The following is a 27358-nucleotide window of genomic DNA, read 5'->3' as shown; positions in this document are numbered from 1 at the left end:
TTTCTCATTTATGTATTAACATCCCTTTTTAAATTTGCAATAACAAATAAAATAAAAATTTCATATTATTCTTAACACAACTTGGCGCTCTTCTGGCTCATATAAATCTTACGAAAATGTGGTCAAAATGTATTGATATATCGTAGGGCATTATTATGAAAGATAAAAGAAGTATCACACAAAAACAATAACAAAATGTATAAGTTTATTAACTAATTAAAATAACATTATTTACAACTAAAAGTCATTTCAAATAGTTACATCTTTAGAAATTTGCCCATCCTCTTTTTATCCCATCTGGCAACACTCATTAAAAATCACGTTGTTGGACGTTAAGCAAAAGCTGTCAAAATTTCGTAATATTTTCTAGATTGTTTTTTTGCCCTTAAACTCTTGAGTGAAAAGCGCGAAAAGCGCACGCCAAAGTAGCAGCACCATGTCGTGGCTTTTGGGCAGGAACCGCCAGCAGCCGCAGCCGGAGCAGTCCGGTGGCTTTGCGGACGGAGGAGGAGGTGCCGATCCGGATGGCAGGACGGCCGGCGAGAAGTCCGGGGACGCTCAACTGAGCCGGGCAGAGCGCAAGGCCATGGAGGCGTACCGCTTCGACTCCTCGGCCCTGGAACGTGCGGCGGATGCGGCCAAAACCCTGGAGCGATCAAGTAAGCGGAAAATTTCATCAGCCAGTTGCATAACCACCGACATGCGCCATGCTATCGCAGCGTGCGTGTGAGTCTGGGAAGTAGCGCCCCATATGACCCCCAATGTTAATCTCGTGCAGAACACGCCCGGGAGGCCCTCGAGCTGTCCAAGATGCAGGAGGCCACCCGGCAAACGGAGTACAACACCAAGGTCAAGGAGTACGAGGCCCATATCGAGCAGGCCAAGGTCGAGCAGAAGCGCATCGATCACGAGGAGCGCCGCAAGACCCTCATCGAGGAGACCAAGCAGCAGCAGCAGCGTGCCCAGTACCAGGACCAGTTGTCCCGGAAACGATACGAGGATCAGCTGCAGCAGCAGCAGCGCGTCCAGGAGGACAATCTGCGCAAGCAGGAGGAGAGCGTCCAGCGACAGGAGGCCATGCGCCGCCAGACCATTGAGCACGAGATCGAGATGAAGGAGAAGAACCGGCTCAAGCTCCTGGAGCACGAGCTGCGGGCCAAGGCACGCGTGGACCGCGAGAACCGCGACATCAACCTGGAGAAGATCCGTCTCAAGGCGCAGGAACATCGCACCACCGTGCTGGAGGGCATCAAGTGAGTGATTGCTTGGATTAAACTTGGTTATGTTGTTTATTTCCCTTTCCTGACCCACAGAACCGCTGGAACCGTCATTGGCGCTGGCGCTGAGGCTATGCTCACCGACTGGGACAAGGTGCTGACCGCCGCTGGAGGACTTTCGCTGCTCGCTCTGGGCGTGTACACGGCCAAGGGCGCCACCGGCGTGGTTTCCCGATATGTGGAGGCACGTATCGGCAAACCTACTCTAGTTGGCGAAACGTCGCGATTCGCTTTCCTGGATGCCCTGAAGAACCCGCTGCACTACCTGAAGAGGCTACGCGCCAAACCCGCCGATGCCCTGCAGGGCGTGGTGCTGAACCCGAAGCTGGAGGAGAGGCTACGCGACATTGCCATCGCGACGAAGAACACGCGTATCAATCGGGGAATGTACAGGAACGTCCTGATGCACGGCCCACCCGGAACGGGCAAGACGATGTTCGCCAAGAAGCTGGCCGAGCACTCTGGCATGGACTTCGCCATCATGACTGGCGGAGATGTGGCGCCAATGGGCAAGGAGGGCGTGACGGCCATTCACAAGGTGTTCGACTGGTCGCACACCTCGCGCCGTGGTCTGCTTCTGTTCGTAGACGAGGCGGACGCCTTCTTGCGCAAGCGTTCCTCGGAGAAGATCTCGGAGGATCTGCGTTCCGCTCTGAACGCCTTCCTGTACCGCACCTCCGAGCAGAATCCCAAATTCATGCTCGTGCTGGCCTCCAACACTCCCGAGCAGTTCGATTATGCCATCAACGATCGTCTGGACGAGATGGTGGAGTTTACGCTCCCTGGTTTGGAGGAACGGGAGCGCTTGTTGCGCCTGTACTTCGATAAATATGTGCTGCAGCCTGCTGCTTCGGGTGCTAAGTAAGTACATAATTTTCCACAACAAATTTATATAATTTTGTAGGTGTTTAATATACCCGCCTTCTTTAAATCTTTATAGAAGATGATTTTATTATGGTTTTAATACTCTTTTCAGGCGTTTCAAGCTGGACACCTTTGACTACGGACAGACCTGTTCGAAGATGGCCGCTCTGTGCGAGGGCATGTCGGGTCGAGAAATCTCCAAGCTGGGCGTGTCCTGGCAGGCGGCTGTCTATGCCTCCGAGGATGGTCTGCTCACCGAGAAGATGGTGCTGGACAGGTGCTACTCCGCTGCTCAGCAGCACAAACAGAAGGTGGGTCTTGAAATGGGTAATCAATCTGTCTGTCTTAACCCATAATCATATATCTTTTCCAGATGGCCTGGCTCTCGGATCAGGAGCGTGCCGATCACAAATCCATTACAGGCGCTGCTGCTCCACCCCTCACCCTTACTGCCAATAAACTGTGAGGAGCGGAGAAGTATCTGAAGTCGAAGTAGATGATGCAACCTGCATTAAAACTTGTTTAGTTTTCTAATCATTTAACTTTAAGTTGGTAACGCACAGGGCTTTATCTTACTACCGGATACCAAACAGCAGCCGAGACACCGAATAAGTGCATATCGGTTACCTGTATGCATTTACACAGCCTGTACAAAATCGCTGGCGGAAGCACGTGTTCGTCTATAGATGCAATTAAGTTTGACCCACTGATAATTGTATTATAAGCTTGCATTAACTGTCTCAATAGTGTGTACAATAAGAGGAATATATTTTAACTGCTGTTGTTGCATTTCGTATGTTAAAGCTTTGGACGTAGACTGTAAATTCAAACCCGTCGCGCCAGCACTGTGAGAGATTTATATTAAACTTCTCGCTGGCGCGGCCACCAATTTGACTTGTCCGCAGTGTTTCCTATATATGAGTATGAAGTAAATATATATAGACTACTTGTTAAAAATTGCATTTTTAATTTTTCTCAGTCTCTATCAAAGTTGGTTTTCAATTTTTGGACAATATACAAATGAAATCTATCAGACTGGCTAAAACTAAACCGTTTATTGTAGATCCCATTTTTAAAAAAAGAACTTACTTTTAAAATTTGAAATTTTTATGTGATTTTTAAACGGTCGTTTAAGACAAAAAACGAAAGCTTATTATTTTCCAGAACAATCTCCTAAACAACAATTTCATATTTAAGAAAGGCCATTAAGCTCAATTTCTATTGAATATAATATATATAGTTTAGATCCAGACATAGAATAAGAGTAAGATAACTCACATTCGTTCCAAAATTTACAATCGCCTTGTGCTATTGGAGGTCGTAGGTATCTTACTCCAATTATTTAAGATTTTACTCTGGGGTTTTATTTTAAATTTTTTTTAACGGACTATTTCAAAATTTTTAAAAGTTACAGGTTTAGCCGCAAATGCCCTAAAAAATACCTCTTCAGTGGGAGACACACGCTGTCGCCGCACCGGGGCGAATGGCAAAACGGGCCGTGCAAGAAAATGGCGTAGAAGTCGAAGAGAAGGAAAATTCATTTCGTTTGAGGAAAATATCGGAAAAACCAAGGAAAACTTCGTTGAGATTATAAATAGTTTTACCGAGCTGTGAGCAGAGATGTTTCCGGGTGGAAATGGCAACGCTGACTTGGGCTACAACAAGCACGCCCACGTCCACGGACATGGACAACATGGCCATGGGCACAACCATAATCACAACCAAACTCAGTTCCTGGCGCAGCCCCCACCACCGCCCACCCACTTTTCCCTGCCTCCCGGCGGAGGTCCGGCCATGATAACGCCCCTGGTGGCCACTGGTCTTCCCCTAGCCATGCAAGGAGGCGCCGGCATCGATTGGGCGCAGCTCGCCCAACAATGGATCCACATGCGGGACGCATCCCCGGTCGGCATGCCCCTGGCCCCTCCACCGCCCATCATTGGCAATGTGCGGGAGTACCATCAGCAGGCGATGGCGATGTCGGTGCCCAGTGTGGTCAGGGCGGGATTTCCGCTGCTCGAGGAGCACGGCGAGGCCGACATGGATATGGACGACGAGAATGAGCGGGGTCACGGCGCCGAGACGCCTCCACCGCCGGCTCCAGTGGTTACGCAATCTCAATGGCTGGCGGCCAGCGAAACGCCAGGCCAGGCCATTGACGCCTCTGGCGGAACAGGTGAGTGGATGAGATGGCCAAATATAACCAGGTCCGATACTGACTTCCGTCTCCCCTTCTCCTTTTCAGCTGTCACGCTGGGCAAGCAGCCATGGAACAGCTGGCAAACGCAATCCGGCAAAACCACGGGCAATCCCACAGCGCATATTCCCTCGCTGCTCAAACTCAACGTCAGCAATCCCAATGAGCCGCAGCAACAGCTGCAGATGCAGTTGCAGGCACAGCAGCAACAAACGCAACAGCCAACGCATCCACAAGCACATCAGCCACATCCACATCATCTAGCACCACCACATGCACACCAACCGCCACAGCAGCAGCAGGAAAGCGGAAGTAGCAGTGCCAGCAGCGAGATAGATGCCAACAAACGCAAAATGTTGCCAGCTTGGATAAGGTGAGTGTTCCATGGAGAGAATAGGTCCCTTATCTTATCAAAAACATGCTAGTTTTGGAACCCCATTAAGAACATTTTATATGAAACATTATCATTTGAAGATGATGATGACGATTCAAAAACCCCAACTCAAAGATTTTTTTCAGGATAAAAGTACTTAGTTTTGATGAGTTTTCGAAATATTTAACAAAAAAAATTCAAAATCCATATAAGTTTTTTAGAAATTTGTAATTTTTAGGCAATAAGATACTTGAGTTGATATTAAACTTGTACCACCTTTTCAGAGAGGGCCTGGAGAAAATGGAGCGCGAAAAGCAGCGGCAGCTAGAGCGCCAGCAGTCCTCCATTGGCACCACAGACGATGAAGTCAACCATGTTAAGCAAGTATCAAGCAAAACACTAACAACACCTGTTAATCTATTGAACATCGCGAACGTGGTAAGTAAGGTCAGGGCGTGTAGGGTTAACTGACTCTCAAAACGGACCGAAAAGTGCCTAAAGTACAGAGCACATCTCACCCCAATTGGTTGTACACGAAACAAGAACGGGACTGAACTTAACTAAAACTTAAACTGATGTTTCGTCATCAAAGAACACAAACTGAAAACGATACGGACTGTAGAACAGACTGCAGATAGAAGTGCAGGCTGTCGAATTAAACATACCCTTGAAATTCAGGCTAGCGACAGCGAAGATTCCATTGGCTTGCCTGGGGAGGCGCGTGGAGAACTGGAGGATCAGCAGATAGGTAATGAATTGATAAGTAAAGCCGGCGATATCAGCAGCAGTGAGGAGCAGGAGGAGGAGGAGGAGCAGCGAGGAACCAACGACACAGGCAATCGGGAGGCGGCAGAACAAGTGGAAGCGGCTACCGAGAACGATGTCAATGGTAAAAACTACGAAGAAAGACTGGCGGATCTGGTAGGCATCACCATTTGACCCGGATGTTTGCTCAGCCAGGCGATGAAATCGAGTGAGTCTCAGAGGCGAAGGAACTGCGGAATTCCGGCGACATATTCCCTTTTGGCTGCTCTGCAGTTCGTTCACTCTTCACTAGAGTTTCATTCCCTGGCCACCGGCGGCACATCCAAAAACCTCATATATGTCTTGTTGCAAACAATCTATGAACACCCAAATAAAACCCATCTGTAGATGCTTGTGGTGCGTCGGACACTAACCGAAATCCTGCTGGAAACCACAAACGAAGAGATTGCAGCCATTGCATCCGAGACCCTGAAAGCACACCGTGCGAAAGGTACATTATGCATTACATTTAAGTTCACCCCAAACCGATCTCTTCCAGCGATCGCGCGTGTGTGTGTGTGTAAGTAGTTATACCATATAGATCGTAAGACGGCGCGGATATATCGCGGACTAATACTATCCGATCTTTGCTTGGATGACCCGATGTTTCGGCCAAGCGATTGCAGCCGAGTTTTGTTCGGCGAGCGCGATATCACCTCTTTTAATCCTATGTCTTTGCTAATCTTTAAATCCCAAATAATATGATATGAAACACCACACAAAAACCAATGAAATCACTTGCTGAATTTTTTAATCGTTATATTATATAATATATACCTATATATATATGTATGTATGTGTAAATCAAAAGCGTCATCAGCCCAAGTGATTCGCAAAAGCGCCTTGTCCTCCATTACCGGCAACCTGGGTAAGTAACCAAATTTCAGTTTAGCTCGTAAGTTTCTTTTGCACTCTTTTTGTTTAGAGGTAGTCTGAGTTATGCTTGGTCGTCCCAACTTTCTATACCCCCGACTCCTAATAAGAAAAAATCAACAAAAAAAACAGAAAAAACAAACAATTGGATTATCCCCTGGCCAAGTTCTAACTTCCTATGCTTGTAACTTTGAACCGTGGCCAAACCACTTTCGACCCCCTTGGCGCAGTTTGGTCCTTATAGCTCGCTTCTCCGCCTTTTCTCTCTCCCTTCCCGAACCCCTTTCCGTAAAATCTTTTAAAGAAATGTCAAAATCTATTTGAAACATATCAAAAACTGCGCCCAATCTTCATGAAGCCTGGTAGCAACAATTAGCACTTGACTGATTTGAATTATAGGTTTAGCTGCCTATGGCGATTCTTCCAGCGAAAGCGAAGAGGATGAGGACGACGAGGATGGCGAGCGCCAGGCGGATGCAGCAAAGGATGGCGACAAAAGCGTGCATCTAAGCGCGGAGGAGTTGAAGGTGGGTTCACAATAAAAGTATGATGATATGATATATGGTATTAAAGTATCTTGTATCTTTTTTAGGCTCGCATACGGCGCAGCAAACGATCCTTTGAGAGAGTCATTGACGACATTGAGGATCGAGTGGCCCAGCAAGAGCTGCGTGATGAGCAAACGCTGCAGCGACATCGCAAGCGGGAGCTGGAGCGCTCTGACCCCGATGCTAGTGAGCATCGTCGACCGCTGGCCAAACCCGAACCGCCTGGCGAGTTGGCCAGTCAACCAAGCCACGAAAAGCTGCAGCAGTTTAATGGTACCAGAGCCGCATTTGTTTCCTAAAACCACATATAAATGTAAATCATAATCCTCAGGCAAAAGGCCCAGTCGCAAGGAGAGGACCACCCGCTTCAGCGACAACAAGGATGGCAAGCAGTCGCAGAGCTACGTCCAACAAGTGGTGGCCGCCGCCGCGGTGGCACCGCTTAACTCACTGGGCAGTACCAGCTCTCAGAAGCTAAAGCCCGTTCCGAATCCGGCCACCAATCTGCTGCAGATGCCCGAGTCGGTGGCCACCATGTTGAGTGCAGCGGACAAGGCGCTGCACAAGGCCAACAAGACGTCGCGCAAGTCCAAGAGCAAGCGACGACACTCGTCCACCTCGTCCTCCTCCAGCAGCAGTAGTGGGAGCAGCTCGAGCAGCGACAGCGACGACAGTAGCAACAGCAGCTCCAGCGCATCGAAGGCGTCCAGCAGTCGCGACAAGCGAGCCAGCCGGCATGGACACCGCAGCCACGGCAGCAGCAGTCGAAGCAGCAAATATGAGCGACGAGATCGCGACAGGGAAAGGGAGAGGGGCCGGGACCGGGATCGGGGACATCGCCAGCATCGCAGTAACTTCAGTGGTGGCAGCAGTAGTGGAGGCCATCGCCAGAGGTCGTCGAGGCGACACCGGGACTCGAGCCACTCTGGTGGGGATGAGCGCCGCAGCAGCAGCTACAAACGCTCCTCGCGGCCGAGCAGCAGTCGGAGCCACGAGCACGGCAGCAGCAGCAGCGGACGGAAGCGACATCGCACGAGATCCCGCTCCAAGTCACGCAGCACCCACCACTCCAGCTCCCACGCACACTCCTCCACTTCTTCCGCGTCGCATCCGCGCAAGCGCCACTAAGATAACTTCTACCGCTAATTGTTATATTGTATAATTATATTTTTTCTTCTGTTTAAGATGCTTTCAGTAAACAGTTTTAGTCCAGCATAATAAATTCGGATTTCCTGAAGAATATTTTGGTTTTCAACTTATTTTTTTTGTATTTTCAGTGGGGAGTTATCTTGGCAGAAACCCAAATTATGAAGTTTTTAAAGTAATTTCCTAGTTATATCTTCAAGCAAGCAAAATAAATATAAAAAAATACTTTTTTTTAATTGTAAAATAAATTATTTATTTCTCATAATGCTAAAACCATTTGTTGCTAACTTAAGACTGGGGTGATTGGGTAATACTATGGCATTTATCTAGAATATCCAAACAAAATATTCTTATCAGTCTCAAAAACTTAAAATAAACTGAGAATTAGCCCATTGATGAACAAGAACTAGTATTTTTGGCTTTAGTCAACCTCCTCGACCGTGGGTCCCGAGTAGCCCCCGAATCCTCCGGCCTGCTGGCCGCAGTTGGCTCCTGGACCACCTGCTGCCGCTCCCTGCTGGTGCATCTTGGTCATGATGGGAGAGCAGTGGCGGGTGAGCTCCTCCAGCTTGTGGTCGAACTCCTCCTTCTCGGCAGTGGTGTTGTTGTCCAGCCACCGAATTGTGTCGTTGCACTTATCCAGAACGGAGGTCTTGTCGGCTTCTTCCAGTTTGCCTGCGGGAGCCTGTTCCACGGACTGTTTCACATTGAAGACGTAGCTCTCCAGTGCATTTCTAGAGGCTATGCGCTGGCGGTGCTTCTCGTCCTCGTCGGCGTACTTCTCGGCCTCGTTCACCATGCGGTCAATCTCGGCCTGCGAGAGGCGTCCCTTGTCGTTCTTGATCGTGATGTTCTTGGCCTTGCCCGTGCTCATCTCCTTGGCGGTGACGTTCAGGATTCCGTTGGCGTCCAAGTCGAAGGTGACCTCTATCTGAGGTACACCTCTTGGCGCAGGAGGAATGCCAGAAAGATCAAAGGTGCCCAGTGCATTGTTGTCCTTGGTCATCGCTCGTTCACCCTCGTACACCTGGATGGATACTCCGGGCTGGTTGTCAGAGTACGTTGAGAATGTCTTGGTCTGCTTGCACGGGATGCGACAGTTGCGCTCGATCAGCTTGGTCATCACCCCGCCAGCGGTCTCGATTCCGAGCGAGAGAGGGGCCACGTCCACCAGCAGCACGTCCTGGATCTTGCCGCTCTGGTCTCCGCTGAGGATTGCGGCCTGGACCGCCGCTCCGTAGGCCACCGCCTCGTCAGGGTTGATGGAGAGGTTGAGGCTCTTGCCGTGGAAGAACTGCTGCAGCAGGCTCTGCACCTTTGGAATCCGGGTGGATCCGCCAACGAGCACGATGTCGTGGATCTGGCCCTTGTCCATCCTGGCGTCGGTGAGGGCCTTCTCCACGGGCTGCAGGGTGTTGCGGAAGAGGTCTGCGCATAGCTCCTCGAACCTGGCGCGGCTCACCTTGGTGTAGAAGTCGTGTCCTTCGAACAGTGCATCGATCTCGATGGTGGCCTCAGTGCTGGAAGAGAGCGTCCGCTTAGCCCGCTCGGCAGCAGTCCTGAGGCGTCGCAGAGCGCGGGGGTTGGAGCGCAGGTCCTTCTTGTACTTGCGTTTGAACTCATCCGCCAGGTGTGTTACCAGGCGATTGTCGAAGTCCTCGCCGCCCAGGTGGGTGTCTCCTGCGGTGGAGCGCACCTCGAAAAGCGATCCCTCGTCGATGGTCAGGATGGAGACATCGAAGGTGCCGCCTCCGAGATCGAAGATGAGTACGTTGCGCTCTCCCTTGAGATTCTTGTCCAGTCCGTAAGCCAGAGCCGCCGCCGTGGGCTCGTTGATGATGCGGAGCACGTTCAGTCCGGCAATGTGACCAGCATCCTTGGTGGCCTGGCGCTGGGAGTCGTTGAAGTAGGCGGGCACCGTGATGACCGCGTCCGTGACGCTCTCGCCCAGATACGCCTCCGCCGTCTCCTTCATCTTGGTCAGCACCATCGAGCTGATCTCCTCGGGGGCGAACCGCTTGGCCTCACCCTTGAACTCCACCCCGATCTTGGGCTTACCGCCGTCGCTGACCACCTTGAAGGGCCAGTGCTTCATGTCCTCCGCGATCTTGGGGTCGTCATACTTGCGTCCGATGAGGCGCTTGGCGTCGAAGACTGTGTTCCTGGGGTTCATGGCCACCTGGTTCTTGGCGGCATCGCCGATGAGGCGCTCAGAGTCTGTGAAGGCCACGTAGGACGGGGTGGTGCGGTTGCCCTGGTCGTTGGCGATGATCTCCACCTTGCCATGTTGGTAGACACCGACGCAGGAGTACGTGGTGCCCAGATCGATTCCAATAGCTGGCATGTTGTGTGTTTGTGGTTGCTCCTTACTTGGAAGTGGATATTTGTGTGCTTTCAGCTTTCCTTCTTGTCTTTAGTGATATATTCTTGATTGTAGGGTTGGTAGTTATATTACTTAAATATTATTAGCTTGCACTTTGTTGCAGATTATTAGCTTGTTCAGCTGCGCTTGTTTTGTTTGCTTAGCTTTTGCTTAGCGATGTTTTCAGTTTGCTTGTTTGAATTGATATGAGGCTAAGAGAGCCGAGCGGCTCTATTTATACTCAGGCGCTCTCTTCGCGAACATTCGATACCGACTCTCTCGAAACGCCGAGAAAGGTTCGCCTTTGTTGGTGCGCCAGAGCGAGGTGGCAGATAGCAGAGTCGAAAAAAAGAGAGGGTGATTGTAACGGTTGTTTCGAAAATTCTCGACTTTTCTCAGGGGCCCGGCAAACAAAAAAAACCTACCTCAACAAATGATTTTCTTTTGCGGGTTCTGGAAAATTCGACCGTCCTCTTTGTTTATTTATATAAAAGACAGCGCATTATTTATAAGCGAGTTTAAATACAGCGACTAGCTTCATTTTACTTAGAAGTCTCGCACTAGATAGTTCATTGGCTCTTAAGATTTCATTCATAGCTTCCTATTTGGCTTAATCATCTTTGCGATTAACATGCCCACAAAACTTCAATACATGTTTTGGTCTCAAATCTTCGCCTAAAAGTGTCTTTAAGATACTAACTTAACTACACTATTATTTTCGATTAAAACATAAACTACGTCGAAATTATTCTTGTTTTTTGTAAAAACTGAATGAACTGAATGTCCAATAGCTGCACTTGGTCAAATTTAGCACTATTTTAGTTACATTTTAATTCATCTAATCTAAATGGTTAATAAAACATTGTCTTTTTGTAGTTTGCTTCTATTTTAGTTTTCTTTTTTCAAACTGTTTTCAGAACTGTTTTTTCTAATTTAAACATACATATGTATGTAAATATGAACATGCTTTGATTGACGTTTAAAAGCAAATAATAATAAGTATTTTACTATTTTTAAGTAAGAAATATTTCAATAAAATAAAAGTTTTTTTTTCCATCAGTTAAATGGCATCCACAAATTAGCATTTCAACTTTCATTTTATTTATACAACATTTTTGGCGTAGTAGAATATTGGAAATTGTGAGCGTAGAATTGGGTTTACATTTGGTTTTAATTAAATTCATTAAAATTGTTCTTTAAGCTTGAACTTTAAAACTGTAGGCGAAACAGATACAATCATTTGGGAAGTGACCATTTCAAACAAAATCTGTAATTAAGGTTTTGTGGGAGTGCAATGAGAGTACGTTGCCATGAATGAAATGTTGCAAACCATTGAATTGTCTAGTGGGAGGCTTTCAAGTTAAATAAAGCAAGGCGCTATATTTAAATTTCCTTATAAAAAGTACGCTGTCTTCTATATAAACAAATAGAAAAGCGGTTCGAATTTTCCAGAACTTTCAAAAGAAAACCATTTGTTGAGGTAGGTTTTTTTTGTTTGCCGTGCCCCTGAGAAAAGTCGAGAAATTTCGAAACAACCGTTACAAACACTCTCTTTTTATTTTTCGACTCTGCTATCTGCCATCTCGCTCAGGCGCACCAACAAAGGCGAACCTTTCTCGGCGTTTCGAGAGAGTAGGTATCGAATGTTCGCGAAAAGAGCGCCTGAGTATAAATAGAGCCGCTCGGCTCTCTTAGCCTCATATCAATTCAAACAAGCAAACTGAAAACATCGCTAAGCAAAAGCTAAGCAAACAAAACAAGCGCAGCTGAACAAGCTAATAATCTGCAACAAAGTGCAAGCTAATAATATTTAAGTAATATAACTACCAACCCTACAATCAAGAATATATCACTAAAGACAAGAAGGAAAGCTGAAAGCACACAAATATCCACTTCCAAGTAAGGAGCAACCACAAACACACAACATGCCAGCTATTGGAATCGATCTGGGCACCACGTACTCCTGCGTCGGTGTCTACCAACATGGCAAGGTGGAGATCATCGCCAACGACCAGGGCAACCGCACCACCCCGTCCTACGTGGCCTTCACAGACTCTGAGCGCCTCATCGGCGATGCCGCCAAGAACCAGGTGGCCATGAACCCCAGGAACACAGTCTTCGACGCCAAGCGCCTCATCGGACGCAAGTATGACGACCCCAAGATCGCGGAGGACATGAAGCACTGGCCCTTCAAGGTGGTCAGCGACGGCGGTAAGCCCAAGATCGGGGTGGAGTTCAAGGGTGAGGCCAAGCGGTTCGCCCCCGAGGAGATCAGCTCGATGGTGCTGACCAAGATGAAGGAGACGGCGGAGGCGTATCTGGGCGAGAGCGTCACGGACGCGGTCATCACGGTGCCCGCCTACTTCAACGACTCCCAGCGCCAGGCCACCAAGGATGCTGGTCACATTGCCGGACTGAACGTGCTCCGCATCATCAACGAGCCCACGGCGGCGGCTCTGGCCTACGGGCTGGACAAGAACCTCAAGGGAGAGCGCAACGTACTTATCTTTGACCTGGGTGGTGGCACCTTCGACGTCTCCATCCTGACCATCGACGAGGGATCGCTTTTCGAGGTGCGCTCCACCGCAGGAGACACCCACCTGGGCGGCGAGGACTTCGACAATCGCCTGGTAACACACCTGGCGGATGAGTTCAAACGCAAGTACAAGAAGGACCTGCGCTCCAACCCCCGCGCTCTGCGACGCCTCAGGACTGCTGCCGAGCGGGCTAAGCGGACGCTCTCTTCTAGCACTGAGGCCACCATCGAGATCGATGCACTGTTCGAAGGACACGACTTCTACACCAAGGTGAGCCGCGCCAGGTTCGAGGAGCTATGCGCAGACCTCTTCCGCAACACCCTGCAGCCCGTGGAGAAGGCCCTCACCGACGCCAGGATGGACAAGGGCCAGATCCACGACATCGTGCTCGTTGGCGGATCCACCCGGATTCCAAAGGTGCAGAGCCTGCTGCAGCAGTTCTTCCACGGCAAGAGCCTCAACCTCTCCATCAACCCTGACGAGGCGGTGGCCTACGGAGCGGCGGTCCAGGCCGCAATCCTCAGCGGAGACCAGAGCGGCAAGATCCAGGACGTGCTGCTGGTGGACGTGGCCCCGCTTTCACTCGGAATCGAGACCGCTGGCGGGGTGATGACCAAGCTGATCGAACGCAACTGTCGCATCCCGTGCAAGCAGACCAAGACATTCTCAACGTACTCTGACAACCAGCCCGGAGTATCCATCCAGGTGTACGAGGGTGAACGAGCGATGACCAAGGACAACAACGCACTGGGCACATTTGATCTGTCTGGCATTCCTCCTGCGCCAAGAGGTGTACCTCAGATAGAGGTCACCTTCGACTTGGACGCCAACGGAATCCTGAACGTCACCGCCAAGGAGATGAGCACGGGCAAGGCCAAGAACATCACGATCAAGAACGACAAGGGACGCCTCTCGCAGGCCGAGATTGACCGCATGGTGAACGAGGCCGAGAAGTACGCCGACGAGGACGAGAAGCACCGCCAGCGCATAGCCTCTAGAAATGCACTGGAGAGCTACGTCTTCAATGTGAAACAGTCCGTGGAACAGGCTCCCGCAGGCAAACTGGAAGAAGCCGACAAGACCTCCGTTCTGGATAAGTGCAACGACACAATTCGGTGGCTGGACAACAACACCACTGCCGAGAAGGAGGAGTTCGACCACAAGCTGGAGGAGCTCACCCGCCACTGCTCTCCCATTATGACCAAAATGCACCAGCAGGGAGCGGGAGCAGCTGGTCCAGAAGCCAACTGCGGCCAGCAGGCCGGAGGATTCGGCGGCTACTCGGGACCCACGGTCGAGGAGGTTGACTAAAGCCAAAAATACTAGTTGTTGTTCATCAATGGGCTAATTCTCAGTTTATTTTAAGTTTTTGAGACTGATAAGAATATTTTGTTTCGATATTCTAGATATATGCCATAGTATTACCCAATCACCCCAGTCTTAAGTTAGCAACAAATGGTTTTAGCATTACGACAAATAAATAATTTATTTAAAGAATTAAACATGTATTTTATTTTGTACATGAACCACTCTCCCCATGTCTAATGGAAAAAATGAAAATTTCGGTAGTACCACCAAAAATATCCTGTTTGTCTGAGATATTGAAAGTAAAATGGACCTCTCTCATTAAGAGGTTGTATTATTTATTTTATTTCCACATTTTTATCAAAGCCCATTTTAATAAACTTAAGAGCAAAGTAAAATGAGCTTCGAGAGCTTGGTTTCCTTAGTATATGTTTCCTATTGAGCTTCTAGCTTTTTCTGCTTTTCCCCAAAGGGGTCAGCGTAGACCCTCCCAATTTCGTAATGGCTCATTTTATTGCGATGGATAGTCAGTAGGGCTCCGCTCTTGAAGCTCTGTTCGCAAACTCCGCATCTGTAGGCCATGACAGGCAACTCCGGGCTGGGAAGCACTGCCTCTGGCTGCTGCTCTTTCTCGCCGGGAAGTCGTTTCAGGCGCATGCGCTCAATGTCCTCCGCTCGTCGCTTGTTGACCCTTGCGTTCACATAGGGATCCGCAGAAAGGTCGCCCTCGGCTCCCATGCCCGAAATAACCGCCTCCTGATGACCTTTTCGGTTACGGTGGGTATTCAGATGCGAACCGCAGACAAAGCTCTCCCCGCACACTCCACACTGATACGGTCGCTCGCCAGTGTGCCGCCGCTTATGGATCTTCAGGTCGTTGGATTGCACAAAGCTCTTGCTGCACATGTCGCAGGAGTAGGGCCGCTGGCCCGTATGCAGTCGCATGTGCCGCGCCAGCTTGTTTTGCGAAATAAACTTCTTGAAGCAGATCTTGCACTCGCTGGGACGCTCTCCGGTGTGTTGACGCATGTGCAGACTTAAATCCTGACTGCGCGGGAATGCCTTCTCGCACTGGCTGCATTTGTAAGGGTTGTCGCCGGTATGTCGGCGAATGTGGATGGTAAGGGTGGTCACGGGAAAGCTTAAGCCACAATATGGACAATCTCGCCGCTTGGTGATACGCTTGCGGGCTGAGTTATCCGACGTTTCGTCCGTTTCCAAGGCCGCTGCGTGCGGATGGAATGCCTGCATGTGACGTCGTAGGGTGTCCTGGCGCTTGAATGACCGCGGACAGTGCTTACAGGTCAGCAGACCAGTGCCGCTGCTCTCGTTGGCCAGATTCAAAGCGGCTACGTCCGCCGTCAGCTGGTGGGCGTGCGAAAAATGCCGGGACAGGGATTCGCTCTTGGCAAAGACTCGCGGACAGACGGCGCACTTGTAAATGAAGTTGTCCGAGTGGGTAAGACGGCTGCCCAGCTGGGAAGGTCGCGGATGGGATAGTTCTTTGATTTCTGGCTCCTCTGGCGATAAATGCAGCTGAGCAGAATCCTCTATATCCTCTTCTCGATCCTCGTCGGCGTAAAAAGCCTCACCTTCCGCCTCTAAATTGAATACTGCAGAAGTGTCCTGGTCTCCCAACTCCTCGAGTTCCACCTGGTCCTCTTCGTAAGAGGCAGGCAGAAATTCTTCCATTTTAACTACATTCTCCTGGCCAATTAGTTCCACTACCTCCACATGGGCTTCCTCCTGCTTGGCAGTCACCTCCTGCTGCAGGTGAAGGTTTTGCAAAGTCTCCTGAGCGCTCTCCACCTCCAGGATGAACTCATATGTACTGATCAGGCGGCGTGTGCAATTTTGGCACAGCTGCATGGGCAGATTCGGATCCGTCCATTGGTACTAATATAAGAACAATAATAATATTGGAACCAATGACGATATTGACATAGATCATACCTTAATTCTGGAGACGGATTCCAAGAGCTGCCAGAGCTCCATGTTCAGGTCGTTGTACTCGATCTCATCGTGGAGGCATAGATTGGTATCGTGGGTCTCCAGGCAGACGCGGCACGTCTGGGAGTTTATATTAATGTGAATCTCCGTAGTCTCCATAATTTTTATTCATGTCGTTAAACAAATAAAATCCATCAAAAATGTTGTTTATAACAGCTGGTTAATAGAGATGGAAGTTAAATCACAGCTGTTCCCGCTCATAGTCACCGATTTCGTTTATGCGAGGGATATTTAAAAATTACTAATATTTAAAACTATTCCATTCTTGAATTTGAACAAATTAATTTGTACATTATTAATTTATTAATTATTTAGTAGCAAATATAATAGGGCTTATAAACTAAGGTCAAGATTTTCGAATGTGGACATAAATATTTAAAATATTTATAGTTCAGATTGAAAACCCCAAACATCAAATTCCGAATATTTACTGAGAGTATTGCTTCAAAAAATGAATTTCTAAATAATTACAATACTGTGACTGCTGTGCAACACTAGAAAGTCACGAGGTCCATCCACTAGCCGATACTATCGCACTTTTGCCATTCACCCGATCACGCATACGCCCGCTTCACAATTCAAACGAACGGCATTTTATTTTCACAGGACCCGAGGAATCGTGATTGTTTTACCCAATAGCTTTATTTTACCTTTGTTTTTTGACCAAAATTCCAACCTGTTAGTTGTCCAAAGCTTGTGTCGTCATGTCCCATCCGTCCGACCATGTTCTGCGTCCCAAGGAAAATGCTCCGGCCAGAAAGCCGGAAATACCAGCCGCCCTCCTCAACATGCAGAAGAAAAACTTGCTGTTGGGAAAGAAGGTGAGTAAAGATCTCTCTAGAAACTACCTGAAATCCCTACAACCCCTACCTTAAAACAGTCCGCCAGTGAAAACGTGGCACCAGCCGCCAAACCCTTACCAGGATCTTCTGGCGCTGTGATCAGGAATGCCATGACTGCCATGCGACCGCCGCCCACTAAACCAGGTCTAGGAGCCTCCAATTCCGTTGTACCCGCCGTTGGAAGCAAGTTCCAGAAGCCACTGTTACCGCCCGTGAAGAAGACCACATCCGAGTTTGTGGCTCCCGCTCCAGTGGCACCTATCAAGAAGCCGGAAATCGCACCCAAACAGAAGTCCCCTGCCTCAGGCGCAGAATCCTCTACAGAATCTGGTGCTGCAGCGTCCAGCAGCTCTGGCAGCACCACTGACAAAGATAAACCCAAGTCTGGTGGGTACTACATATATCCATTCAAATCACCAACTCCACTGTAATCTCCTGCAGATGCCCAGCCGCAGAAACCCAAGAAAACCTGGGAGCTCAACAACTTTGACATTGGCCGTCTGCTGGGACGCGGCAAGTTTGGCAACGTTTACTTGGCGCGCGAAAAGGAATCCCAGTTCGTGGTGGCCCTCAAAGTGCTGTTCAAGCGCCAGATTGGCGAGTCCAATGTAGAACACCAGGTGCGTCGTGAGATCGAGATACAGTCGCACCTGCGCCATCCACATATCCTCCGTTTGTACGCCTATTTTCACGACGATGTACGCATATATCTAATCTTGGAGTATGCCCCACAAGGAACGCTATTCAATGCTCTGCAGGCACAGCCGCTGAAGCGGTTCGATGAGCGCCAGTCGGCCACCTACATTCAGGCACTGTGCTCCGCACTGCTTTATCTACACGAGCGGGACATCATCCACAGGGATATCAAGCCGGAGAACTTGCTGCTTGGTCACAAGGGAGTCTTGAAGATCGCCGACTTCGGCTGGTCCGTGCACGAACCCAATTCTATGCGCATGACGCTGTGCGGCACGGTGGATTACCTGCCGCCGGAGATGGTCCAGGGCAAGCCGCACACCAAAAACGTGGATCTCTGGAGCCTGGGTGTGCTCTGTTTCGAGCTGTTGGTTGGCCACGCTCCCTTCTACTCGAAGGTCTACGACGAGACTTACAAGAAGATCCTCAAGGTTGACTACAAGCTGCCGGAGCACATCTCCAAGGCAGCCGCTCACCTCATTTCTAAGCTGCTGGTCCTAAATCCGCAGCACCGCCTGCCGCTGGATCAGGTTATGGTGCACCCATGGATCCTGGCGCACACGCAGTGAACCCATCCATATTTCATTTTGAGTTATTTCCTTTTAATTTACAGTTTTAGTTAAGACTCGCCGCGTAATTTAATTATGGCATCTTAAATTTTCATTTAGCCCGATTCGAGAAATTAACATTTATGAATTAAGTTTATTATTATCAATAAAGTTTGTGTGTGTTTTTTCGAATGCTAGGCGAGTGTGTCGGTGTGTACAATCCTATCTTATGTGGCTATACCTAATCTCTAGCGAAATGAGTTGACGGAATTCAAATGCGAATGCAAAATCTTGTGGCAGCGACAAAAACACAGGCAGCATTGCCCAAATGCAGTGAAGCGAGTTATTTTTATCACAGAAAACCAAGTACAAGGAAATATTGTACGCAGATGGAAAGAGCAAGAGTATATTTTTGAGATTGGCGAAATTACGAATGAAAGGTTTAGGATTTAGCAACGGAAACAAGTTTTGCCACTTTTGCGACCAATATTTTGCAAAGCTGAACCAAACCAGTCTTAACTTTAAATCAATTGCAGTTCATACAATGAACTGGCGCTGCCTTTAATCTCATTTCCATATAAGAGTATTGTATTTCTGCGAGTTTTCATGTTTTCTTTTTCATTTGCTATTAACGAAATGATGGTAGTCATTACGTTGAAATTTACTTACAAACTAGGTAGCTTAGGGCGTGCTCAATCCAGGATAGATTTCGATTTATAATCTTCAATTATTATACAAATTCATTGATTGGTTCGCTGAATTCTAAATCATCTTTCAGATCCCTAAAATCTATGGATTTCTGAGCACGGCTTTAATATAAAGGGGTTTCTAAGCCTTTGCACACATGCCGCTCAATATTAATAGAAAATTCTGTTACTTAATGTCTAATAACCTCGTCTCCCTTCTTGCGCGCCCCAACATTGGAGTAGTCATCCTCTGAAATTGCAGTCAAAGTGTAAGATATATGTCCCATTTTATAACAGTTTTAGTACTCACCATCTTGGTCTTCGTCCATGCCATCCTCCAGATGGATACCTTCGGCAAATTCCTTGCCCTGGTCAGCCACGATTTCGTTGTTAAGATTGTCTGAATCGAGTAGATGCTGTGGCTGCTTAACGGCCACATCTCCCACATCGTCGTCATCGTCACCTTCACCACCGCCGCCAGCACCGGCTGCCTCGGCCATCTGCTTGGCCGGCTCATCGGGTACGGGCCCGGGACCAGGAGCCGGCAATTCGCCATCAAAGAAGTTCTGGCCGGCTCCAGCCGCTGCTGGCAAATTAAAGCTGGGCTCGTTTAACGCGTCTTTGACCTCGTGGGCTCCGGAATCCTCGAGAGGTTTGGGTGCCACACCAAGATTCTTGTTGCTCTCCAGATCATTTACGGCGTTTGCGTAACGATTGTTGTTCTCGTTCTTGGGCAGCTCCTCGGCGGCGGTGTCAACATCGACACCTTCGCCCTTGGTGTCTACCTTGTCCTCAAAGTTTTCGGGGATGGGAGCAACGTTTTCGGGAAGTTTGCGATCCGGTTTGGCTGGCGGAACTGCGAGAGGTGGAAGACCGCTGCTGCTGCTCACCTTTGGAGCCAACGATGCGTCCGGAGCGTTGCCGGCTTTCTTGGCGACCGGCCCGCTTACGGAGGCCTGTGTGCTGCTCTTGCGGGGAGCGCTCAGCGGGGAAACAGGACCGCCGGACAGCTGAGGCTCCTCCTGCTGCTGCTTCTCATTGAGCGATTTGGGCACAATCTGAAAGTTTTCAACAGAGTTTAGTATGAGGCTGTGGTTGTTGCGCACGGCGAAGGGCAGGAGAGGCAGCTGCTGTGGCTGCTCCTGGGTTCCGTCACCATTACTCTTAATTGTGGCGTTAGTAGCAGCGGTTGTTTGGTTTTGGTTTGGGTTAGTAGCTAGCAGATTTACCCCGCCGCCGATCCTGTAGAGGCCGTCACTCACTTGCACTTGGGCATCGAAGGACTTCTCGTTGCGCGGCTTTTCAATGCTGTGCGCCAGCTGGGCGGGATTGGAGTGGTGCGTGGTGGGCATCTGCTCGGCGGGCTTGTTCAGCTGCTGCTGGTGGTCATGGGCCGGCGCCTCGGCGGGCTGAACCTTGGGCACATAGTTGCAGTTGGTCTTAAACTCTGCGATTGTGGCCTCCAGCGCGTGGATCTTGTGCTCTCCTTCGCGCTGTTGTTTGTCCAGCTTTTCCTGGAGAACAAACAGGTAACTGGGATGTTCTAAAGCAGCCAATAAAAAATATTACCTTCCAGGCGGCCACCTCGTGCTCCTTGCTGGCCTTGTCCTTGTGCAAATCGGCCAGCACCTTTTGCAGCTTTTGGTCGAATGCGTTCGTGTCCTCGATGTGTTTCTTCTTGCTCTTAAGGCACTCGGCCTCCAGGTCGGAGTACTTGAACTCCAGCAGCTTGTACTTCTCCACCTGGGCGTCGAACTTCTCTTGGAGGGCGCGCTCCGTTTCCTGCTGCTTTTGCACAGCCTCCGCCAGCTGACCCTCGTACTTCTCCTGCAGGCTCATCTTCTCCGTTCGTAGCAGGCTCATCCTCTTCTCGGCAGTCAGTTTCTCGGCATTGAGTGCTGTGGATTCACCCATAATCAGTGTGCTTAATTGAAGGGACAAGGGGATAAAAATAGACTCACATTGCATCTGGACACTGAGGCCCTCTTGGAAGGCGCGGCTCTCGTCCAATTGGTGCTGGGACATTTGGTAGATCACTATCATCATGATGAGCACGATAAACATGGTCATCAGGATGCAGATGCGGACGCGCCCGGAACGCGCAAAACGAGCCGAACTCATTTTGCACTCGTTTTCAGATAGTAAATTGCCAAATTACACCTTTTTGTGCAGGAAGAGAATGTTTCTTTTTTTTGCTTATGCGGGAGCGTTAGAGATGGACGTTCCTTAGAGATGGGCGGGAAACTATCGATGCAATGTGCTATCGGAATTTGGACCCTTAACTTTTGTTTTGAAAATAGTTGGGTCTAAGGATGAGTATTTCAAAGTTTGTACTATAATAATAATTCATTTTATTTTAATTTTAGAAAGCACAGCAAATACTTCTCTAATGGATATAAGATAATGTAATAACAAAATGGTTTTAAATCAATAATAATGGGCCGTTTAAAAGCTTTTTAAAATCAAGAACTCTACAATGCGGTTGAAAATGCGGGTCTTGTGTATTGCTTCACTAAAATATCAAAGATTCGACGCAAATATTAGTTGGCGGTACAATTGAAATGAAAGATCAAAAAGTAGGATAACCCAGCTGCTCTTCGGTTTGGCAATGCACATATATCATAGCTGATTTGAGCCGAAGATATATTTCAAAAGGTATCACTCGGCAGTTCACAAAAGACGTAATTTTGAGTTTGAACGAAAGCAAACGTAAGCCACCGTAAGTGTCAGTTAAAAGCGAGTTAAAATTTGTCTGCTCTTGCTCTCCGAAAAGAGAGAACATGAACGAGAGAGCAACATCCATGTTGGCGTGCCATACATCGATGTTACCGATTACCGATGCTTTGAAAACATCGATGACATTTAACATCGATGTTTCTCCACCTCTAGGCGACGCGCGAAGAGAAACCAATAAATAGATTTAATTTAGATTAATTCCCATAAATAACATAAATAGGTGTTGCTTGCCAAGCAACCGTTAAGTTTAAAGTAACCAAGTCAATTAATCGAGCTTTGCAGGAACCAGTGAAAAGTGAGTTAAATATCGCGGGAACGATGGTTTTTTTTTTTGGAGAGGGGTTCCGGGGGCCAGAGGAATTTATTTAAACATTAAGTGGACTGCGAGAGAGACACAAGCGAACGCAACGCATATGTACGTATCGAGAGAGCGCGGCAATCAATTCAATTTAATAAAGGTGCTCGATCCTAGTGTTAAACACGGCAAATTACGTAAAATCCGGCCCAAGTGCTCCCCCACTCCAGTGCTCCCAATAATAATAAGTGCGCCAGCAATAATAATAATCTAGTATCGAAGGGGTGTATCACCTGTCGGAAAGGTAAAGCACGCGGGCCCCAAGAAAAAAACACTCGCCATAAACTGTCGAGCCCCTCGACCCGAATTCTCGTCCATTTTGGGCAATAATCAATAACTGGCCTGCCATTTACCTTTGAGACCGCAATCTAAAACGGTTTAATAATACTTTTTATCATTGAAAGTTTATAGCACTTTATGAGTTATGCGGTGTTTTTAACCCAACCATCCACCTACTTTTATTAAAACTGAGACTTTGATATCTTTATGCTTAAAATATTTAACAGAGAAGAGATAAAAAGTTTCAGACGTTCTTATCGTCTGCGCATGGGGATAACCCGTTATTCGGCCTTGCCAGTGGAGCATATCAACAGATATACATACATAGTTAAGCCCCCGAAGTTTGATAGACCTTTTCAATTCTCACTTTTCCGTAATTGTGCTAACAAAGCAATTTTAGCACATATTTGCTAGTGCAGCCTAATGGCACCCATTGATATGCTGCTAATCTCCGTGGGGCCTACCGATCATGTCAATAAACTTTGGATCCACTCCCCAGCTTATCACCAACCTATAATAAATACCCCTATATTAAGTACTCCCCACAGAATTATCAGTTGTTTAACATACATAGCTGTAAACAATTATTGTTTAATTGCGATATCAGTGGCGAGAATTCAAAATATTGCTTACAAACCTTACATATTTTGCTGATAAATATCTTGTTAAACATATCTTTTGTAATTTCTTTTATCTTTTAAATTATTTATAAACAAACCGGTTTGCACCAATTCTTCATATGTGCATATATATATATCACATTGTATCTTTAATGAGTGTGTGTTGTTCGCAGAATGTCGGGCAGTGAAACCAACAAAACACCGCTGCAGCAGCCACAGCACCAACAATTCGCGTAAGTTATCAATAAACATTTCAATTAGCCTGCGAAATATAATCTCATAGGCAAACAAAACATATTTGTTTTAAAGTGCTTTTTTTCACGGTCAAACAAAAACAACATCGGTAAATTAAAATTATACAGCTATTATATTACTAGCAAAGAGTAAAAAGCTGGTTATACTACTTTAGACTACTTAAAGTATAGAGTAAAATAAATAAAAGTAAAATAAAATCAAAATATATCTAAATCTTTAATTTTTAGTTTTCTTAACACCAAAATTTTATCAAAATATTAGTACATATGCACTACACCACTTATAATAATATACAAATTTATTAAAGAGCTGTCTAAAATATTTTATTTTAGATGGGGATTTGTTACCGAATACCCACTGTATTTGTGTTTATCATCGTTGAAGACTCGTCACTTGAATAGACATTTATACACATTTCATTTTGAAGTGTTTTGCCCTCAGCCAACAGAAAATTTTCCCATTTACCCCACTTTCCCCCCCATTCGTTTCAATAAAACTAGGACAAATTCAAAGGCAAAGAAAACCATACTATGACATAATATGATTGCATTTTGCACTGTTTTTGTTTTCGCTATTGTTTTAAAAAAGATGCAAAACCAAAAATAGACCCAAGCTAAGACTAGATATATTCGATCGAACATACTTGTATACACTGTGTGTTTTGTTGGCAGATCACCAAATATTTCTTCCTTATTAATGGCCAACCCATTTGACCTTTCGTCTGCTTTAATTGAAAGCCCAATTGCGGCACCATAAGAACAGTGATGGTATATGTGGGCCAAGTTGAAAGCCAACTAGACAATTGTTTACATTTTGTTGTTGCCACGAGGAGAATGCAAAGGAAATGCAAAGTTAACGCAGTGCAAATATTTGTCAACTAGCCAAGCATAATGAGATACCGACCAACAAATGCCCTGATATCATTTTTATTGCAGCCTGCTTCCGAAGATCATAAACGGTGGAATTGCTGGAATCATTGGAGTGACATGTGTTTTTCCGCTGGATTTGGTCAAGACGAGGCTGCAGAACCAGCAGATTGGACCCAATGGCGAACGCATGTACAACAGCATGTAAGTACAGCCTAACTTCTATATTTTAAGGTTTAAAAATATATATTAAAAATATTATTAAATACCTTATTCAAGATTAAATTTTGCTAAGATAGTTGATAGAGTCATTATAATTAACAAACAATTTTATAGTAACTATTTTGTATTATATCTCAAATCTAATTGTAACGTAATCCCATTCGAATTCCAGGTTCGATTGCTTCCGCAAAACGTACAAGGCCGAGGGATACTTTGGCATGTACCGCGGCTCTGGCGTGAACATCCTGCTGATCACTCCTGAGAAGGCCATTAAGTTGACCGCTAATGACTACTTCCGCCACAAGCTGACCACCAAGGATGGCAAACTTCCGCTGACCAGCCAAATGGTTGCCGGCGGCCTGGCCGGTGCATTCCAGATAGTCGTTACCACGCCCATGGAGCTGCTCAAGATCCAGATGCAGGACGCGGGTCGAGTGGCGGCGGCGGCCAAATTGGCCGGCAAGACGGTGGAGAAGGTGTCGGCCACCCAGCTGGCCTCGCAGCTCATCAAGGACAAGGGCATCTTTGGGCTGTACAAGGGCATCGGAGCCACGGGATTACGAGATGTCACCTTCTCAGTCATTTACTTCCCCCTATTCGCTACTCTTAATGATTTGGGTCCCAGGCGCAGTGACGGTTCTGGCGAGGCCGTGTTCTGGTAAGATTTCCTTTTTAGGATTCTAATTTAAGATGTGATTACAAGGAATTTTTTATATAACAAATTTAAATTCTGTAGGTGCTCCTTCCTGGCGGGCTTGGCGGCAGGTTCCACCGCTGCCCTCGCGGTCAATCCATTCGATGTGGTCAAGACGCGTCTGCAGGCGATTAAGAAGGCCGATGGCGAGAAGGAATTCAAGGGCATATCCGACTGCATCACGTGAGTAGCAGTAACATATGTACTTATCCTCCAGTTAATCACTGCCCTTTTATCTGCAGTAAGACGCTGAAGCACGAGGGACCCACCGCTTTCTTCAAGGGCGGTCTGTGCCGAATGATTGTGATTGCTCCTCTGTTCGGAATCGCTCAGACGGTCTACTATCTGGGCGTGGCCGAGGGTCTGCTGGGAGTTCAGAAAAAGTAGGGGGAATGGTATAGATGTTTGCCAAGGCGGATTGACAAGATAGAAGCATTTTAAGTCTACTCTCTGAATGTTGAATGTGTATGTATATCGTGTTTAAATGTTGTTAAAGCTGTCCATGAATGTAATCCGTGAAGTCTTTAAAGTAAGCTAAAGTTATCAAGCGGTGCGCTAGCCAGTCAAGTACCAAATGCCGTTGTTAAAGTTTTCCTTAGTCCCATTAATCTACTCAACATTAAACAATATGAATTTAGACCATGGCAGAAGACAACTGATGCTCCCAATGACAATAAGATATAACAACATCAACGCTAATATTATGTAAATGGTTTGATTTATATCATAGTCTATAACTGTTGTGTTTGGACACTCTCTCTAATTAATATTGTTTCCTGAGAAACCGCCGCTAGCCATGAATAATTGCCTCAAATTGTATTAGTAATGCATTTTCCTTTGCTGCTAGGCGAAAGTTTAACTTTTAGTAGCATCCAAAAACATGACTAGAGCAATGTATGCTTTATGAAAACCGTCAGAAATGAACAAACGAAATATATACTATATAACATGAAAACATAAATTTTGTGGGTATATAGTTGGTTTTACCTTGGTTAAGGCGGTAATAATGGATAAGGTAGAACAAAAAAAGCCAGCCCAGTTCAAGTAAGCGCCTTGCAAACTACTAATACCATAGCTATATTTACTTCCGGACCTATCGCAGTGTTTTACCCAAAATCATAAACGGCGGTATTGCCGGAATTATTGGAGTGACATGCGTTTACCCACTGGATATGGTGAAGACGCGATTGCAAAACCAGACAATCGGTCCCAATGGCGAGCGCATGTACACCAGCATGTGAGTGAGTGGGTTTTTGGATGGGAGTGTGGTATCGTCAGCCAGGTGGTTTCTTTTCTTTTCTCAGCGCCGACTGTTTCCGGAAGACGATCGCCAGCGAGGGATTTTTTGGCATGTATAAGGGTTCCGCAGTGAACATCCTTCTCATCACACCCGAAAAGGCTATTAAATTGGCGGCCAATGATTACTTCCGCTATCAGCTGGCCACCGAGGAGGGCAAACTTCCATTGCCACGGGCAGCTTTGGCTGGCGGCCTGGCCGGTCTGTTCCAGATCGTGGTCACCACTCCCATGGAGCTGCTCAAGATTCAAATGCAGGACGCCGGGCGCGTGGCTTCTGCCGCCCGAGCAGAAGGACGCGAGGTAAAACAATTTACAGCCATGGATCTGACCAAGAAGCTCCTGCGGGAGCGGGGCATCATGGGGCTGTACAAGGGAGTTGGAGCCACCGGGGTACGGGACATCACCTTCTCGATGATATACTTCCCGCTGATGGCGATTGTAAACGACAAAGGCCCACGAAAGTCTGACGGTTCGGGCGAAGCAGTTTTCTACTGGTCCCTCATGGCCGGACTTGTTGGCGGGATGACGGCCGCCTTCCTGGTCACACCGCTGGATGTGATCAAGACCCGGCTGCAGGCCGATAGCGAAAAGGAGTTCCATGGCATCGTGGACTGCGTCCAAAAGACCCTTAAGCGCGAGGGTGTTACGGCATTCTTTAAGGGCGGTCTCTGTCGGATAATGGTAGTGGCACCTCTATTCGGTATCGCGCAGATGTTTTACTTTTTGGGCGTGGGCGAGAAGATTTTGGGCATAGAGCAAAGGAAATCAGTCTAAAAACATAGAATACCCTTCCTAAAGTTTTCGATTTTATCCGAGTCAATTAATTTTCTTTAAATTGCCGGATTTTTCAATATAATGGATAAAAATGTTCACTTAAATTGACTGTTTAGGAACTAAAAAATAATCAATTTGATCGTTATTGATCGGTTCACAATAAAAAAACAATGAACTATGATATGTAACTGCA

General features: G+C 47.4%; 9 protein-coding genes across 15 annotated transcripts; 6 read left to right on the top strand and 3 right to left on the bottom strand.

Moving 5' to 3' along the window:
- The first annotated feature begins 305 nt into the window (after positions 1 to 305).
- Positions 306 to 3098, top strand: bor (ATPase family AAA domain containing bor). 2 transcript variants are annotated; one of them, XM_065865153.2, is made up of 6 exons: positions 306 to 659; positions 779 to 1253; positions 1314 to 2138; positions 2254 to 2452; positions 2515 to 2633; positions 2691 to 3098. In XM_065865153.2, the coding sequence occupies exons 1-5, from the start codon at positions 437 to 439 to the stop codon at positions 2605 to 2607; spliced, it is 1815 nt and encodes a 604-aa protein (XP_065721225.2). In that variant the 5' UTR covers positions 306 to 436; the 3' UTR covers positions 2608 to 2633; positions 2691 to 3098. The 2 variants fall into 2 exon arrangements, with proteins under 2 accessions (XP_065721225.2, XP_036673780.3); XM_036817885.3 differs by having other exon boundaries at positions 307 to 659; positions 2515 to 3098.
- A 523-nt stretch (positions 3099 to 3621) lies between these two features.
- LOC108007364 (arginine/serine-rich protein PNISR) lies at positions 3622 to 8178 on the top strand. Its single transcript, XM_017071017.4, has 9 exons — positions 3622 to 4317; positions 4387 to 4711; positions 4996 to 5149; positions 5390 to 5632; positions 5864 to 5966; positions 6327 to 6383; positions 6788 to 6915; positions 6981 to 7209; positions 7268 to 8178. The coding sequence occupies exons 1-9, from the start codon at positions 3762 to 3764 to the stop codon at positions 8062 to 8064; spliced, it is 2592 nt and encodes an 863-aa protein (XP_016926506.4). The 5' UTR covers positions 3622 to 3761; the 3' UTR covers positions 8065 to 8178.
- A 145-nt stretch (positions 8179 to 8323) lies between these two features.
- Positions 8324 to 10659, bottom strand: LOC108007345 (major heat shock 70 kDa protein Ba). Its single transcript, XM_065865151.2, has one exon. It carries the CDS (start codon positions 10424 to 10426, stop codon positions 8504 to 8506), a length of 1923 nt encoding a protein of 640 aa, XP_065721223.2. The 5' UTR covers positions 10427 to 10659; the 3' UTR covers positions 8324 to 8503.
- A 1481-nt stretch (positions 10660 to 12140) lies between these two features.
- LOC108007367 (major heat shock 70 kDa protein Ba-like) lies at positions 12141 to 14478 on the top strand. The gene has a single exon (XM_065865152.2). The coding sequence runs from the start codon at positions 12370 to 12372 to the stop codon at positions 14290 to 14292; it is 1923 nt and encodes a 640-aa protein (XP_065721224.2). The 5' UTR covers positions 12141 to 12369; the 3' UTR covers positions 14293 to 14478.
- Positions 14479 to 14660: 182 nt separating this feature from the next.
- On the bottom strand, positions 14661 to 16475 carry LOC108007366 (zinc finger protein 25). Its single transcript, XM_065865181.2, has 2 exons — positions 16240 to 16475; positions 14661 to 16182 (listed from the first exon to the last, which is right to left on the bottom strand). The coding sequence occupies exons 1-2, from the start codon at positions 16393 to 16395 to the stop codon at positions 14722 to 14724; spliced, it is 1617 nt and encodes a 538-aa protein (XP_065721253.2). The 5' UTR covers positions 16396 to 16475; the 3' UTR covers positions 14661 to 14721.
- Positions 16476 to 16854: 379 nt separating this feature from the next.
- Positions 16855 to 18571, top strand: aurA (aurora A). Its single transcript, XM_017071024.4, has 3 exons — positions 16855 to 17117; positions 17177 to 17525; positions 17580 to 18571. The coding sequence occupies exons 1-3, from the start codon at positions 17001 to 17003 to the stop codon at positions 18398 to 18400; spliced, it is 1287 nt and encodes a 428-aa protein (XP_016926513.4). The 5' UTR covers positions 16855 to 17000; the 3' UTR covers positions 18401 to 18571.
- LOC108007368 (uncharacterized) lies at positions 18514 to 21296 on the bottom strand. 3 transcript variants are annotated; one of them, XM_065865155.2, is made up of 5 exons: positions 21027 to 21294; positions 20635 to 20963; positions 20295 to 20579; positions 19376 to 20123; positions 18514 to 19315 (listed from the first exon to the last, which is right to left on the bottom strand). In XM_065865155.2, exons 1-5 carry the CDS (start codon positions 21184 to 21186, stop codon positions 19257 to 19259), a joined length of 1581 nt encoding a protein of 526 aa, XP_065721227.1. In that variant the 5' UTR covers positions 21187 to 21294; the 3' UTR covers positions 18514 to 19256. The 3 variants fall into 3 exon arrangements, with proteins under 3 accessions (XP_065721227.1, XP_016926512.3, XP_065721226.1); XM_017071023.4 differs by having other exon boundaries at positions 20328 to 20579; positions 21027 to 21292; XM_065865154.2 differs by having other exon boundaries at positions 19376 to 20579; positions 21027 to 21296.
- A 637-nt stretch (positions 21297 to 21933) lies between these two features.
- GC1 (Glutamate Carrier 1) lies at positions 21934 to 26053 on the top strand. 4 transcript variants are annotated; one of them, XM_036817855.3, is made up of 6 exons: positions 21934 to 22096; positions 23229 to 23288; positions 24246 to 24380; positions 24571 to 25056; positions 25135 to 25275; positions 25335 to 26053. In XM_036817855.3, exons 2-6 carry the CDS (start codon positions 23230 to 23232, stop codon positions 25477 to 25479), a joined length of 966 nt encoding a protein of 321 aa, XP_036673750.1. In that variant the 5' UTR covers positions 21934 to 22096; position 23229; the 3' UTR covers positions 25480 to 26053. The 4 variants fall into 4 exon arrangements, with proteins under 4 accessions (XP_036673750.1, XP_016926515.1, XP_036673752.1 ...); XM_036817857.3 differs by lacking the exon at positions 21934 to 22096 and adding an exon at positions 22199 to 22216; XM_036817856.3 differs by lacking the exon at positions 21934 to 22096 and adding an exon at positions 22277 to 22400.
- GC2 (Glutamate Carrier 2) lies at positions 25998 to 27348 on the top strand. The gene is made up of 3 exons (XM_017071025.4): positions 25998 to 26136; positions 26195 to 26329; positions 26397 to 27348. Exons 1-3 carry the CDS (start codon positions 26099 to 26101, stop codon positions 27163 to 27165), a joined length of 942 nt encoding a protein of 313 aa, XP_016926514.2. The 5' UTR covers positions 25998 to 26098; the 3' UTR covers positions 27166 to 27348.
- Positions 27349 to 27358: the final 10 nt, after the last annotated feature.

Source organism: Drosophila suzukii, chromosome 3 (genome assembly GCF_043229965.1).
Source record: "Drosophila suzukii chromosome 3, CBGP_Dsuzu_IsoJpt1.0, whole genome shotgun sequence".
Lineage (NCBI taxonomy): Eukaryota > Metazoa > Arthropoda > Insecta > Diptera > Drosophilidae > Drosophila > Drosophila suzukii.
This window is presented reverse-complemented; position numbering and strand designations above follow the sequence as displayed.